We start from the raw sequence: 16,425 nt of genomic DNA, 5'->3' as shown, positions 1-16,425 counted from the left end.
TTTTGTTTGTATTGTTAGAGGGATTAACTAGCTATAACTGCTCCCTGAAATCGTGGTTGCACTTCCAGTGTTTAATCCACGTTGGTTCAACAAAATAAGACTATAATTATTGATGTCATGCGGAGGTGGTGGAGTAATAACTTCTGCAAGTTAGTCGATTCTAGATCACAGTTAATGTCAGATTATCATAGTACATCTATGCACAAACAACAAAGTCTTTCAGTTTTTTTTATATAACTTTAACAATTGTATACGCTTTACTCCTTTATACATGCGGTTCATTCAGTCAGCAGCGTTCTCCAATGTGTTTTCTCTGAGATGCTGCTGTAACAAACAAGGCTTTACTTATTTCGTTCCTCGACATTTTACTTTATTTGATGTTTGGTTCATCGCAGGTTCCCTCCCTTTAAAGGCATAGTTCACCCAAAAATGAAAATTGTTTGAAACAACTTGAGGGTGAGAAAATGATGACTGGATTTTTATTTTTGGGTAAACTATCCCTTTAGGCCTGTTCACACCAAAGACGAACTTATACAATAACGATAAAATATAGTTCTAATTGAAAAAATATATATACACTACCGTTCAAAAGTTTGGGGTCGGTACGATTTTAAATACTTTTAAAAGAATTCTCTTCTGCTAACCATGGCTGCGCTTATTTTATTAAAAATACAACAAAAATCAGTTATAGTATGAAATATTATTCCAGTGTAAATCAGCTGTTTTCTGTGTGAATATATAGTAAAGTGTAATTTATTCCTGTGATCAAAGCTGAATTTTCAGCATCACCAGTGTCAGTGTCTTCAGTGTCAAATGATCCTTCACAAATCAGTATAATATGAGGATTTGATGCTCAAGAAACATTTATTATTATTATCAATGTTGAAACAGTTGTTGGTCTGTCAGTTGTACAGATTTTTTTTTTTTTTTTAGGATTCTTTGATGAATAGGAAGTTCAAAAGAACGGCATTTGTTTGAAATAGAATCTTTTGTAACATTATAAATGTCTTTACTGTCCTTGATAAATAAAAGTATTGATTTCTTTCTTCCAAAAAATAAAAATAAAATTCTCACTGACCCCAAACTTTGAACGGTAGTGTATATATATTTTTAAAGTTAAAAATAAATAAAGAATAGCAGAGTCCACATTACTTAACTATAACGATAACCACACTGAGAAGAAACCATATTGTTGGAATCACTTTCAGGGCGTTTTTTTTTTTTTTCTGCTGATGAACAATAAAAACATTGCCAGCCAATCAGAATCCATCCTGCTTTAAAGAACTTGAGCATTTAAAGCAACAGGCAAATAAAAACCGTAGCTCGCTCTTCGAATAAACAGAACGTTATCGTTAACCCCTAATATAGTTATCTTTATAGTTATTGTTCTTGGTGTAAACGGGCATTTACTGCTTTTATTTGTAAATGGATATAACTCTCAAATGGAATGAGATATTTTTGCCAAATTTGATTAAGGACACAGAAAAATAGCAGGGCTATAACAGCAAAACATGAAAACGACCTGAACTAGAGAACTATGAATTCAAAATTGGCATGCAGTGTCTTTATTGGACTTGCTGTCATAGTTCATGATGACAGTTCTCATCTTGAGATATATGGTCTGCATTTTAATGGCAAGGTGTCAAAAAAGATCTGATTACACTTTCTGTCAAAATGGCATGTCCTGTAGGAGAATACTGTACATAGAAAAGGATGAAAAATGGCTGTAAAAATGTTTTCTGTGACTGCCATGTGTGTCATCAAAGTGCTCACAACCAAACCATACACATTTCCCCAGACTCAGAAAAAAGCATTATTATTATTATAGTTTGCACTTCATTTTACAGTATGTGCACTTGCGTGTACTTACAGTGTACTTGCCTAAGAAAGTACTGGGTAATCTTAGGCAACTACATGGGTTTAGGAGTAGGTTCAGGGTTAGTACGTAGTTATTACCCAGTTATTGCAATAACTGGGTAATAACTAGGTACTAACGCTGAACCTACTCCTAAACCCATGTTCCCATGTACATATCTGTACATATGTACATGGGAAACAGGACTGTAAAATAAAGTGCTTATTATTATCATCAGTCCTTAATGCAGCTTTTCCTGCATATTAGTGCGACAGTAATAATAAATGCATTACATATTGCATTTTCACAAACGTTTTGTTGCAGTTTTACAGGTGTAGATATTTTCATTGTTTTACTCAATCATTAAACAATCATTTAAAAGAATAGTTTATCATTTACTCAGCCTCATGCCTCTCTAAACTCATGTCTTTCTTTCTTCTGTGGAACACAAACTGAGATATTTTGAAGAACTTTCATGCTGTTCTTTTATTATTCAATGAAAGCTTACAGTGACTGGGGGGATGTCAAGCTCCAAAAAGGTTAAAAACAACAACAACAATCATACAACATCATAAAAGTCCATATAACTTTGCTATATTCCAAGCCTTCTGATGCCAAAATAGCATTTGTCTGAGGAGGAGACCGAAATTTAAGTAGGTATTCACTGATAAACAGTGCTTAAATCTCATCCATGCTCCATACAGTATGTTGAAACATGCTGCCGTCAGGTTGCAAGACATCATTGGTACTCGTGTCTTTTGATTAATCATATAAATAACTTATGTTACACCGACCAATTTTGCACCCGGAGAAAGAGTTTCTCACACGTGAGACTTATAAAATCCCACCTGTCAGTGCTTGAAGTAGGAACTACCAGTACCTGCACTTCTTCGTCTACAGATTACCAGCAAATTTTCTTGTGCACTTTTATATTATTATTATTTTTATTTATTTATTTATTTTAGCACACAAAGCTATCATGTGGCCTCAGAAGACTTGGAATGTAGCGCAAAAGACATAATTATGTCATTATGTCAGACATACTTTTAATGATATTCATTTTTATCTACGGTGTGCTTTTATCAAATTAATGAAATCAGCACAAACATTCTTCAAAATATCTTAATTTGTGTTTCTTGAAAGACTGAACGTCATAAAGGTTTGGAATGATATGAGGGTGATTAAACAACACCAAAAAAATTACTTTTTTGGGTGATAAATTCTTTCAATAAATTGAGCTTTTTTTGACAAATCTGAATGACCATTGATGAATTTGTCCTGTTTTTGTCTAGTTCCTCACGTCCTGAAGACTTGTGCAGACTTCATCGAGAAACATGGGATTGTGGATGGGATCTACAGACTCTCAGGAATCACATCTAACATTCAAAGACTCAGGTTGGCCAGTTTTTAGACTCACACCTCATGCATACAATTGTGTTGGAACTTGGATGGAGGGAAACCCTTGCAACAATCAATTCTTTGTAGTAAATGTGTGTTTCTCTCTCTCTCTCTGTGTGTGTGTGTGTGCATACAGACAGGAGTTTTGCTCTGAACTCTGTCCTGACCTCACTAAAGAAGTGTATCTTCAGGATATCCACTGCGTTGGCTCTTTATGTAAGCTGTACTTCAGAGAGCTTCCCATCCCTCTCCTCACTTATGAACTCTACAAGAAATTTACAGTAAGTTTGTGAGCAAGAAAAAAAAAAGACTAGAGCAGAATAGAAGAATGATGTAGTTGCATCTGATACAGTGGCTTAGTGTCTTAAATAAACGGTACAAATAAAAAAGTGTTTGTGTACAAGAAGTGACATTTATTTTAAGGACAGCGGATACAGAACTATACAGAGATATAGTACAAAGAGGACGGGGGGAAAGAAAGCAGCCAAAGACAGGAAACGAGGAGACAAATAAATTGAGTTCAGTAATGCAAAGAGGTTATAACTTCAAAAAGTAAAAAAAGCACCCTATAAAGACTACTGAATCATATTTGATATGCCAATTTATCAACAAGATAAAAACGTTGCTGAAAAACTACTACTTCATCAGTTTCTTCTTCTACTTTAACACCCTCTGATTGATAATTCATAATTTTATGAACTACATTTAAATAATCTTTTTGCTGTGAAATCTTGGCTGATTTTTATAAAAATGAATTTAAGAATAACTTTTAAATACAGGTGAAACTCGAAAAATTTGAATATGGTGCAAAAGTTCATTTATGTCAGTAATTCAACTTAAAATGTGAAACTAATATATTATATTGACTCATTACATGCAAAGTGCGATATTTCAAGCCTTTATTTGTTATAATTTTGATGATTATGGCTTACAGCTTATGAAAACCTTATATTCTAATTTTGACTTTGGGGTTTTCATAAGCTGTAAGCTATAATATATATTAGTTTCACCTTTTAAGTTGAATTACTGACATAAATGAACTTTTGCACGATATTCAAATTTTTCGAGTTTCAACTGTAAATAATAGGATATAAGCATTTGATTAGTTTTATCTGGACCACTGCAACTAACTACCATATTTGAAATGATTTTTTAGCTATACAAATACAAGTGATGTCCAGGTGATCCATATTGACAGATGTGTGTCCATTGACAAAAATGAAAAACATTGAAAAACAATGTTCTCCTGCATCCAGGAATTAATGTTCCTCCGTCTGTATTTTTGTGCAAAGGCTGCAATGTCAGTTAAAGAGGAGCAGGAGCAGCTCCGAAACATCAGGAGTGCCATACACGAACTTCCCGTTTCACACTTCAGGTACAGCTCAGGCTTATTTTAATATGTCTGTAAACTTTATCTGTACCGGTATATTTACTCACACGTCATTCTACACCTGTATGTCTTCTCTTCTGTTTGGAACACAAAAGGTGAAAGTTTGAAGAATACCCTCGAGTCTTTTTAATATAATGTAAGTTATTAATAATTGGGACTGTCAAACGACAAAAAAGCATCATAAAATATTTTATTTCTAAAATCTTGACCCTAGTTCTCGTATTGCGACAGAAGATATTCATGAAGCATCTATTCTTTTGACTTAAAGCTCACAAAATCTAAGGTACGGTTTGAGGCACGTTTCCCGTACAATGACTATTATTGCTGTGTATCTTCCATGATGCGTTATTGGACAAATAAACTATAGACACAATTGTTTCTCGAAACCATAGTAACTTTGCCAAACATCAGATGTTCGAACCATGATGGTAAAAAAAACTTGTTAATAACATCTCGCGGGTGGTGGAGTAATAACATCTGCTAAGATTGAATTAATGTCAGATTGTTATTGCTAATTTCATTCCATTGCAATAAAAAAGAGCATAATCTATTTAAAGTGATAGTTCACCCAAAAATGAAAAAAAGAAGAATTTTTTTTTATTCTGCTGAAGACAAAAGAAGATATTCTCAAACAATTGACTTCCAATTTTATTTTATTTTATTTTACTACGGAAGTCAATGAGGTTCTAAACACACAACTTTGCGATGATGTCTACGAATGTTTGCTATAGCGAATAACGATTTAAGTGTCAGACTGTTCATCAGACTAAATTATTTCATTCAATTCAATTTACGTTTATTTGTATAGCGCTTTTCACAATCACAAAAAAGTTATGACTCCTTAATATGACGTCTCTGTAACCACTTTTACGATGCTTTTAAGGTGCTTCCTTTTTGCAAGCTCTATTCATTAGAATTGCTTTGAACAGAGTACATTAGTCCAATTTTCTCCTTTTGTTTTCCACAGGAAAAAAGTAAGTTAGACAGATTTACATAAAATGAAAAATGCAAGATTTTCATTTCCAGGTGAACTGACCCTTGTTGTAAGAAATGACCAAGTCAAAGTGTAATGTAGATGTAAACCTGAAAGGAAATGATTTGACTTTTCAACTACAGGTGACACTCGAACAATTCGAATATCGTGCAAAAGTTCATTTATGTCAGTAATTCAACTTAAAATGTGAACCTAATATATGATATAGACTCATTACATGCAAAGCGCGATATTCCAAGCCTTTATTTGTTATAATTTTGATGATTTTGGCTTACAGCTTATGAAAACCCCAAACTCAAAATTAGAATATTGTGAAAGGTTTTCATAAGCTGTAAGCCAAAATCATCAAAATTATAACAAATAAAGGCTTGGAATATCGCGCTTTGCATGTAATGAGTCTATATAATATATTAGTTTCACATTTTAAGTTGAATTACTGACATAAATGAACTTTTGCACGATATTCAAATTTTTCGAGTTTCACCTGTATGTTACTTGAAATGAAGACATGGTGAGTAATACACATGAAATTAAATCGAATGGCTTTATGGCTGTATTTTGTTCTGCTTTCCTAGAACTCTGGAATACCTCACCAAACATCTGGCACATTTAGCTACCCTCAGTCACCAAACCAACATGCATGCTCGCAATCTTGCCCTGGTGTGGGCTCCGAATCTACTCCGGTGAGTCTGGCAGAGGTTTTACTTTCATTCATACACTAGTTATCCACTCTCTACATAATTCTGTATGAGAGTCATACAATTGGTTATACCACAAATATGTAAAGGGTCCTCAGGGAACTCATAGGAGTATATACAATTATATAATTATCATACTCATGGTATTATTATAGTTGTCTGTTGATGATTGTTGATGATGAATGGGATACGTTCTTCGTGCTACGTGCTAATATTCCTCACAAAGATGGATGATTCATTCCTTATCTTCACTGCAATCCACCAAATAAACATGCTTTTCTAAGTACTCTCGTTTCTTTTGGTCCAGCTCCAAGGAAGTGGAGGTGCCCTCCTGCAATGGTGATATAGCGTTTCAGGAGGTGCGGATCCAGCAGTCAGTTGTAGAGTTCATTCTCAACCACACTCAGCAAATCTTCAACCAGGACCTTCAGCCCTCCAAGTCCAGAGAAGGTACATCTAGCATTAAACTGTTGTAGCATTAGCCTGTCAACTCTCAGTTTGCAGGTAGCGTTTTTTATAATTGCCCTTTCCCCCATCACATATTTTAGTTTTCATTTGGTATCATTCGAAAGCTTCGAAAGCTGTGAAAAACGCTTTGAAATTGGACATCGCCTTAACATTGAAACAGGACTTTAAATCCTTTAGGCGGGCTACATTTTTTGTGATATCAACTTCAAATTTGTAACACAAATTGGTTAGACATATGGCTTTGATTTCCTAGTAATTTTAGGGTACGTTTACATGACAACGGTGTACTAAAAACAGAAACGGTTTTACTTTTTTTTTTTTTTCGTGCAGACGTCAATGTTTTTTTTTTTTCCAATGTGTTTTTTCAACCTTATTCCAAAGCATTCATGAATTACAACCATTTAAGGTCAGATCTATGCTCAAAAAGGGGTGTGACATTTAAAGGCACACTATGCAAGAATTGTACCTTAATATAACAGCTTCAAAGTCATTTCGGTGGTAAACAAACTCATAGTAGGGCGAATCATCCTGGTAGTAAAGCTTGGGGGGAGGGGGACGCTGCTGGAAAAACCAGCAATGCAAGTTTGAGAGGAGCGCCCCCGACAAATCTTTCGAGAATCACAACATGCTTTACGGCAACGACGTCACACACATCAACAACAACATGAAGCACGAAGACACTTACTCATTTAACAGGTTAATGCCCCGTTTACACGAAGGGAAGACGCAGATATTTCCCTGCAGTTTGGCCTCTCATTTACACGAAAACCTTGTTTTTATCACAGAAAACTATTATTTCTAAAAACTCCGGCCAAAGTGGAGATTTCTGATAACACCGGTTATGTCTTGCCGTGTCAACTGGGAGAAACGGGGTTTTAGGTTCTCAAACGTCACATTATGCGCCAGAAAATGCTTAACGTCACGTGAGCGCCCAGTTTGGCATAGTTATGATCATAGATATCCATAATAAAGGCTAGATGTCTCGTCCGCGCTGCTGGCCAATGGAGGTCGAGGTCCGCACCTGGCGGCCATCTTGTCACAGGCAGCTCGCTCACTCGTAACATTGTGTTTTAATGGTGCATGTACTTTTTAAATAGCCATAACTTGCTCAATTTTCTACCGATTTTCAAACGGTTTGGTTTTTTATAAACGTCAGAGATGTAGTTATGACACTGCATACTTATGAATAATAAGTGTATAAATAAATACTCATCCAGAATAATAGCCACGTTAATAACGTTTGTAAGAAACCAAACCGTTTGTAAATCCGTCAAGATTTCAACTAGATAAGAGTATTTGTGTTCGTGCTGATCACTCATCTTACATCAGGCACCACAGAGCCCGCCAGAAAGCTTGCCTGTGACAAGATGGCCGCCGGTGATCACGATAGAGACTCCGCCGTAAGACATCTAGCCTTTATTATGGATATCTATGGTTATGATGGCGCTCGACGGCGTATTTATGCGGGTTGATGTAAATGACAACTTTTTTGAAAACAATATTGTGTGCACGATGTTATTATTGAAAACGGAGGGGGGGAAATATTAGTTTCTCTAAATACCCGGCTATGTGTAAATGTGGCCTAAGTTGTGGGATAACAGGAACAATGTAGTCACAATGAACGGACTATGCACTGTATCTCTAAATAGCTGTGCTGTGAGCAAAGATGCCAGATGTTGTTAGTATATTCATTTAAAAACCTTCATTCAGAAATGAAATGTGTAATTTTTGAATGAGAAGAGAAGCAGTGAGAAGATCTTTTATTTTTTTAATGTAAACCATCTGGGCATATTCTGTAACCATGCTGTGCAAATCAAAACAAAATATACAGTAATTGGAAATTACAGCTCATTAAGGTAATTAGCATACAGTTGTAGTCTATGCTCAGTGGAAAGCCATGCGGTCTCACACAGCTTGTGATAATTTGATCAGGGGACTTGTGCTTGCTTTATCCCATTCTCCTAAAGCTCCTGCATTAGCCTCTGCTTTTCTAATAATACTCCTGTTTAGAAATCTGCCTATGAATGTGCTGACCAGAAATAAACTATGTCATATTAGTATGATTGCAATTAAATTAGCTGAGAACGCGCAACTAATGCACAATACAATTGTACAACTCCCTCTGGGTGTTTGCATACTTTAATAATATCTTCTAAATAAGTTTGACTGTGCTTTTCGTGACAACTGTGATGATAAAGTCAGGAAATGGGTCTTAGATGTGGCGTGGGGTGTATACACAATGGCATGAGATCTGCAGCCAAAAATGGACAAGCAAAACAATAGGCAAGTTGCATATAAAAAAGCAAACAGGTAATGGCTGCAAACAAGCAATTGTGTTTTCATTTGTTGTTTACCGTGTTGAAGGTGTATACAGTTATGTGTTTTGAGTAGATACTGTACATTTTGAGTAGATATTGTATGATGAAAACAGGGTATCGGTAATTAAAGCTAAAAATACTAATAACATGTTTGTTAATTGGAATAAAGCTTAAATAAAATAAAATATTAGAAATAAGTGTAAGTTGAATTACTAAATGTAAATTTTACTTTATTCATTTTAAATAAATTAAACTTAAAATAAATTAAACCTAAATAATATTAATGAAAATGACAAAGGACATTACTAAATTACTATAAATTGAACTAAAAACTACTGAAAATCAAAAGAAAAGCTAATTCAAAATATTAACTCTTTCCCTGCCAGCGTTTTTTTAAAAGTTACTAGCCACCGCCAGCATTTTTGATCACTTCCACAAAACTTTCTTGGCCCCCCGAAATATTTTGTCATATATATTTGTATATATATCTGTTCTGTTTTATTCTAGCTTCATGCATTCTGTTTTTATCAACACTTGAGTGTGGGTAAGTTTCATAAGAAAAGTTTCATCATTTTGAACAAAAAGCTGAGGAAATCATGTTTAAAAACATAAACTTGTTTCTGCTTCTTCTTCACCTGTGTTTTGATCCGGAGATTCAGTACTCTTATAGAAGATGCGTAATAGACTTTTGAAGGCCAAAAAAATGGATAATAAATAGCTTTAAAACCATGTCAGTGGGCATTAGATTATTTTGTCAATACCTGCTCTCTCCTCATCTACATCTTTCTTTTTCTCTCAGTCTCCTAATCCTGCCCCATTTATTCCCCTCCTAAAGCTGAACTTTGACTGATAGTCTTTTCATTTTCGTCTGTGTCAGTGAAGAAAGTAAACATAGGCTTAACTCTGATATATGTTTTATGAATCATTTTCTTAAACAAGTTAATTACTCAAGGCTACCAGGTCAGTATTGCCAATAGGAACCTTCAACAAGCTTTGGAATTTGAATAGGAATTTTAAATAATACAAATTATAGGCTACGTTTAACCAGTGTTGGGGAAAGTTACTTTGAAAAGTAATGCGTTACAATATTGCGTTACTCCCTTTTTTAGAAAAGTAATGTGTTACGTTACTTTTGCGTTACTTTTTATCCACCTGGGCTGGGCTTGTTTTTTTATACCAAAAAAGATGTATTTTTGGGCAAATGTAAAGACCCTTTCACACCAAAAGTGAAATAATAAGCCTCAGACTGAAGGAAATGCAGATTTACTCCTGTACAGTAGAGTACAGTAGTGTTCAGTAGAGGGCGCCGCTCAAACAAACCTTTCAGCTGCTGCTGTTCTGGGTAACAGAAGAAGAGGATGCAGGAGAAACAAATTTAACACTTACTTTACCAATAAAAACATCTAAAAAAATCTATTGTCATTTTTGCTTATGGTTTAACCGAAAAATCGGAGGTCAGAAGCAAGTACTTTGGCCAATAAAGATTAAATGCATAAAAATGTATGTTTTATTTAACATATTTGTATTGGAGGTTTGCATAGTGTTCTGATTCTGCATTTCACTGATTTTATTCATTTTGAGGAATATTGAATCTTTTTTGTGCAAGTGAGATGAGTAAATCCACGCTTACATTTAATCTAGAACTATAATAACCATCATGTTTACACACAACGCCTCTGCACTTCGATTTGTCTCAACATTAGGACAGAAGAGCTGTCAATCAATAAAGGGGAAAACAAAGTAACTTGCGTTACTTATTAGAAAAAGTAACTCAGATATTTTGTTGTAAATTTTAAAAGTAATGCGTTACTTTACTAGTTACTTGAAAAAGTAATCTGATTACGTAACTCAAGTTACTTGTAATGAGTTACCCCCAACACTGCGTTTAACGCAGTTGGTGGAATTGGCAGACGTTCCCTCATCATGCGCTGTGCAAAAGCGTCAAAGCATTCTCAGGTATAATAAATATGCAGCATTAATGCAGGTGATTTTGAACGAATATTTAATGTCGATATACAATGGTTACATAATGTTAAAACTAATCCTGCTATTGATCTCTCTGTAAGACCCTATAGAACAGTGGCTAGGGAAAACAAATGTCAGGCAAAATATCGAACCTAAAACTAACTTTACCGCGCTCAACCACCGTGAGTGCATTTCACGCATTTGTGACCGCTCGCGTTCAGCGGGGAGGAAGGAAGGGAGGGAGGTCGGTCGGCCCATATCGGGACCAACGAGATTCGTTGAGATTAATGAATCTATTTATTTATTAATTTATCTGAGGTGCCGCCTTCCGGACCGTTCCGGCCCACTTTAACCCCTGCACACACACCACACTCTTAAAAATAAAGGTTCCAAAAGGGGTAATGGAAGAACCATTTGGTTCCCAAAAAAACTTTTAGTGAATCGTTCTAAAAAGAACCATTTTTTGAGATGATTTGGCCGCTCATTCCACCTAGTGTCAGTTCAGAAATCCAAAAGTATATTTTTTATTAACTTTGAGAAAGGTTTGTGTATAAATATTCATTCTGTTAAATTTAATGTGGTTCTTTATCTGCATCATTGACTCTATAAAGAACCATTTTATTCCACAAAAGTTTATTTATAGTGGAAAAAGGTTCTTTAGATTATTAACATGTTAAAAAAATAGTTATTTTTAGAACGATTCACTAAAAGGTTTTTTGGGAAGTTGGGAACCAAAATGGCTCTTCTATGACACCTATTTTGGAACCTTTATTTTTAAGAGTGCACTGTATAACATTGAAAAGCCGAAAGATTATGTCTCATAAATGACGTAAAATTCCCAATTGCGGGTAAAGAGGATAATCCACGGCTAGCTGTGCATTAAGCGATTTGAATGCACGATTTGGAGGCAAAGAACCATCGGTGATCAGAGTGCATTTAAATCATTTAATGCACACTGTGGATTATCCCATTAATACCCATTCACCTGTATTGACAAGTTGAAGATGTCACTTATGTATGAAGTGCTAAATTTGACTGGATGGGTTAAACAATGTTTATTTTCATCAGTTACCAATTGTTAGGTCTACCATTCTGTCCACTTTAAATCAGACACAAAGATAAAGTAGTTTAATTTGATTGAATTATAGGCCTAACATTTATTTGAATGAATTAGCCTATAAAGAGAGAGAGAGAGAGAAAGATGCGTGTGAATTACCTCTGTTCATTGTCTCTCTGGAATGAAGCTGTGAGTTGAATTACTTCAAAAACAGCATTGTTACAACCTCCTTGCTGAGTAATATAATGTAGTGAGTGTGCAGCAGCGCAATCAATCTCCACTCTCTGTGTGCGAGTGACGTGTGTGTGTGCACTGCAATCGAGTATTCAGACAGACCATGGTATAATAAAAACTGGGTCCCACTTTATATATTAAGTGGCTTTAAGTTCTATGTACTTACATCGAAAAATAAGTATAATGTACTTATTTTGCTCAGGTTGTATTGTAAAACACTTTTGCTGCTATTGAGGTGTGATACGGGTAAGGTTAGAGACAGGTGTGTGTGGTATGCGTAGGTTTAAGGGTGGGTTAAGGTGTAAGGAGAGGGTCAACAGTGTAATAGGCTTTATGCACAGCTTCACTACTTCCTGAACTTCAGCCAGCCCTTTGTTTCCTGTCTGTCATTATTGGACAAACTGATTAATCCAGGTGTGCCTGATTATTGTTACTGAGGCCAGGCACACCTGGAATAATCAGTTTGTCCAATAATGACAGACAGGAAACAAAGGGCTGGCTGAAGTTCAGGAAGTAGTGAAGCTGTGGCATAAAGCCAATTGCATACATTAATTACAGCTGTAATTACATGCAGGTATTTCTAAATATAAGTACAATGTAAAAGCATGTATTGTATCAAATTATTAATTTCAATGTAAGTACAGGTGAAACTCGAAAAATTTGAATATCGTGCAAAAGTTCATTTATGTCAGTAATTCAACTTAAAATGTGAACCTAATATATTATATAGACTCATTACATGCAAAGTGAGATATTTCAAGCCTTTATTTGTTATAATTTTGATGATTATGACTTACACCTTATGAAAACCCCAAATTCAAAATTAGAATATTGTGAAAAAGTTTTCATAAGCTGTAAGCCATAATCATCAAAATTATAACAAATAAAGGCTTGAAATATCTCACTTTGCATGTAATGAGTCTATATAATATATTAGTTTCACCTTTTAAGTTGAATTACTGACATAAATGAACTTTTGCACGATATTCTAATTTTTCGAGTTTCACCTGTACATAGTACTTAAAGCCACTTCATATAAAGTGGGACCAAAAACTGTAATATACATAATACTAAAATAATACTGGATGAAAATACATTTTAAATGACATGCATGCAGCCATGACTTGATGATCTATAATACAGTTATAGATTTCATTTCATTTCATTTTATTAGAGGATAACCCCTTGAGATGGAACATCTCATTTTCGAAGGGGTCCTCAAGATAACACCAAACACTTACACATTCGCACATACTAAAGCTCTTCCTCACAACCAACCACCCCAACCTGTCCCACCTCTGTCCAAAGCATTTTCACATAAACAATATAGTATGACATTAAGATATTACAGGAGAGAACCATATTTGACGAAACCACAAAAACAAACAAATATAACCTACATATACATACCAATACAAAAATGCATACCTATATACACATATGCATACAAACATATGCATATATTATAGATAAAGAATACAATAGTTTTTTTTACTCTCAAGACATGCTACATGCAACTGTTTTTTATGGTTTTGTAGGCCCTAGCATGACCTGTGGGGAGAAGTACGCCACCTTGCCCGCCAGCACACAGTGCGGTCCCATGAAGCTCATGAGTCTTGAGGAAGCACAGGCTCGCTCTCTCAGTCCCAACCATCCAGCAATGAGAGAGAGGCAAAGAGAGAACAGCCTTCCAGATACCAGCACTGCGGCAATGTATCATACAGTAATAGATCTGTCTGACAGCAGGTATGATGCATACCATACATGTATGCTCGCCTACACACTCTCCTAGCATGTGTACTTTAGGTTTAAACATTAACAGCGTTGAAACTGTATAGGCATACATGAACTGTCACCGTTTACAGTAACCCAGTAATGCTTTTTAAAACCCAGAGAACAGCACTTGTTAAACATTTCTACATTTGAACAATTTCCATTACATTCTCAAACATTCATAAACCTTCTCACAACACAGAAGAAAATTCTCAGGAAAATCTAAGAAGTGGAAGTCCATCTTCAGTCTCGGACGATCGGTCATCGACTCCAAAGGGAAACTGAGTCGCAATGGGAGTGTCTTTATGAGAGGCCAAAATTCCTCAGGTAAGAAAGAAAAAGAAAGAAACATCCAAAAAAAACAATAACAAAGATAAAAATGGGAAGCTCTTTGTTCAGTTTGACTAAAAGCAAATAACACGTCAATTGAAAAAAAAAAAAAGTTATATTTTTTATTTAAGAATAGTTATAATAATTATTAGCCTAATAAAAATAGTTCATTTTTAAATAGTATTTTTGCCTGATGTATACAGACGTGTTGATATGCAGAACACATACTGGCTTGCTTTACTGACTGCAGAGATTATTGTGGGTTTTATATTAGTACATAACAAAAATATGCATATTTTAAAACGACAGCACAATAAACATTAAAGTCGGCATGAAATGGAAGTTGTGATCGTCTTTTCTTCCCTATTGTGAGTATCGTTTGAATTCGAGCAACTCTAATTAGGTATAAAAAAAATTTGAAGTAAAACATTTAGATATCAGTCATATTTAATCTGTGCCGTTATGCGAAACACTCTGTTGCAGCTGAATACTATAAACATCAGCCGCCTGAACACATTCCTCAAAGGAAGCAATGGCACAGATTAATACAACTTTATAGATGAATACAAAGTTCAGGTACAGAAATTGAAATCAAATGTAAAATTACACTTCATAGATTTATTTTCATAAATAAAATATAAATCAATCCTTGTTAAAGTTGTAAAACTTATTCAGTCAAGATCAGTGGGTAATTTTCATTTTCTTTAGTTCTTTGTTTAACGTTATTGACACAGATGACATCAGGTATATTAGGCTGCTGTCACTTTAAGAGCTGGACAGATCCAATATACAGTTATCAACTGTTTACATTCACTTAAGCCATAACCAACTGTTCTTATTAGGATATTTTGACATTATGTTGTGTGTATTTGCCCGTTCAAGTGCAAGAAGATACGAAAGAGAATTCAGTATTCATGCACTATATGAGAGGCTGCTTTTTGCGCGTCCTCTCTGGATCTGTGTGTGGCTGTGCGCACAGAAAACAGCATGAGTGCTGAGCTGAGTTTTCTTTCGAAACTTCTTTTGGTTTAAAATGGTTTGTGCGTGTTCTCTTGAATCCACAGTTCTTGCAAATTTTGCTCCGGTGTTCTGATGATTTGTGCTACCCGCTCAGATTGTGCAAAACAGGATTGCACAATTCGACAGGGAAAAATGCTATCTATCAGATTGTGCTACCAACATCATATTCATGTGGTTCTAGGCTTTATCTTTCACCCCTACCCTAAACCTACCCTTAAAATAATGCAAATACAGTGTTGGTAGCACAATATTATAGGTAGCATTATTTGCCAGAACACCTGTTGTCGTACCCAACCTTACTTGTGACACGGCTTCTCGATGAAGATAAAATGTAGGGCGGGACTTGATTTTGTCTATTGGGAATTGATTGGATGGTTGTGGTTTGCTATTGGGTCGATCTCATGTGAGTGACAGGTTACCCCTGCCCTCAAAATTATATTTTCGTATCGTAGCTAATTTAGCTTTTGTTTATGGTAAAATTAAGTTGTAAAAAGCCAAAAACATTATATGTTTTAATGCTTGTTTCCTCTCTTAAACAGAAAAAACTGCTATACGGCCATCCAAAAGCATGGATTCTCTCTGTTCTTTTCCAGCAGCAGGTGGGGCTAGATCTCCATAAATATACTTACCTCAGTGTGCTGTCATTGTGCCTTTTATTTTTGCTTAAAACATTTCAACAAAAGGTTTGAAACAGAGACATATAATATGAATAAATATACAAATATATTAGATATTTAAAAGTTAGTAATTCATTCACTACTTTAATTAAAGGGCTAGTTCACCCAAAAATGAAAATTCTGTCAGTAATTACTCACCCTCATGTTGTTCCAACCCCGTAAGACTTTCGTTCATCTTCGGAACACAAATTAAGATATTTTTGATTAAGTCTGAGAGCTGGATCACTCCTCTATAGGCTTCTTAAGGG

The 16,425-nt window shown here is 35.1% G+C and overlaps 1 protein-coding gene across 2 annotated transcripts in view; it reads left to right on the top strand.

Annotated features, from left to right (window-relative positions):
- The window catches only part of arhgap31 (Rho GTPase activating protein 31), a 40,866-nt gene that overhangs the window by 17,148 nt on the left and 7,293 nt on the right, over positions 1-16,425 (top strand). For both annotated transcript variants that reach the window (XM_056247387.1, XM_056247388.1), the window contains exons 2-9: positions 3,148-3,250; positions 3,390-3,534; positions 4,546-4,628; positions 6,213-6,320; positions 6,643-6,785; positions 13,916-14,123; positions 14,353-14,477; positions 16,040-16,099. In XM_056247387.1, coding sequence (XP_056103362.1) covers positions 3,148-3,250; positions 3,390-3,534; positions 4,546-4,628; positions 6,213-6,320; positions 6,643-6,785; positions 13,916-14,123; positions 14,353-14,477; positions 16,040-16,099 — 975 coding nt within the window. The remainder of the gene's footprint in view (positions 1-3,147; positions 3,251-3,389; positions 3,535-4,545; positions 4,629-6,212; positions 6,321-6,642; positions 6,786-13,915; positions 14,124-14,352; positions 14,478-16,039; positions 16,100-16,425) is intronic.

Source organism: Rhinichthys klamathensis, unplaced genomic scaffold (assembly GCF_029890125.1).
Source record: "Rhinichthys klamathensis goyatoka isolate OS25496 unplaced genomic scaffold, OSU_Roscu_1.1 h1tg000046l_1, whole genome shotgun sequence".
Lineage (NCBI taxonomy): Eukaryota > Metazoa > Chordata > Actinopteri > Cypriniformes > Leuciscidae > Rhinichthys > Rhinichthys klamathensis.
The sequence above is the reverse complement of the archived record's forward strand: the minus strand, read 5'-3'. Positions and strand labels throughout refer to the sequence as shown.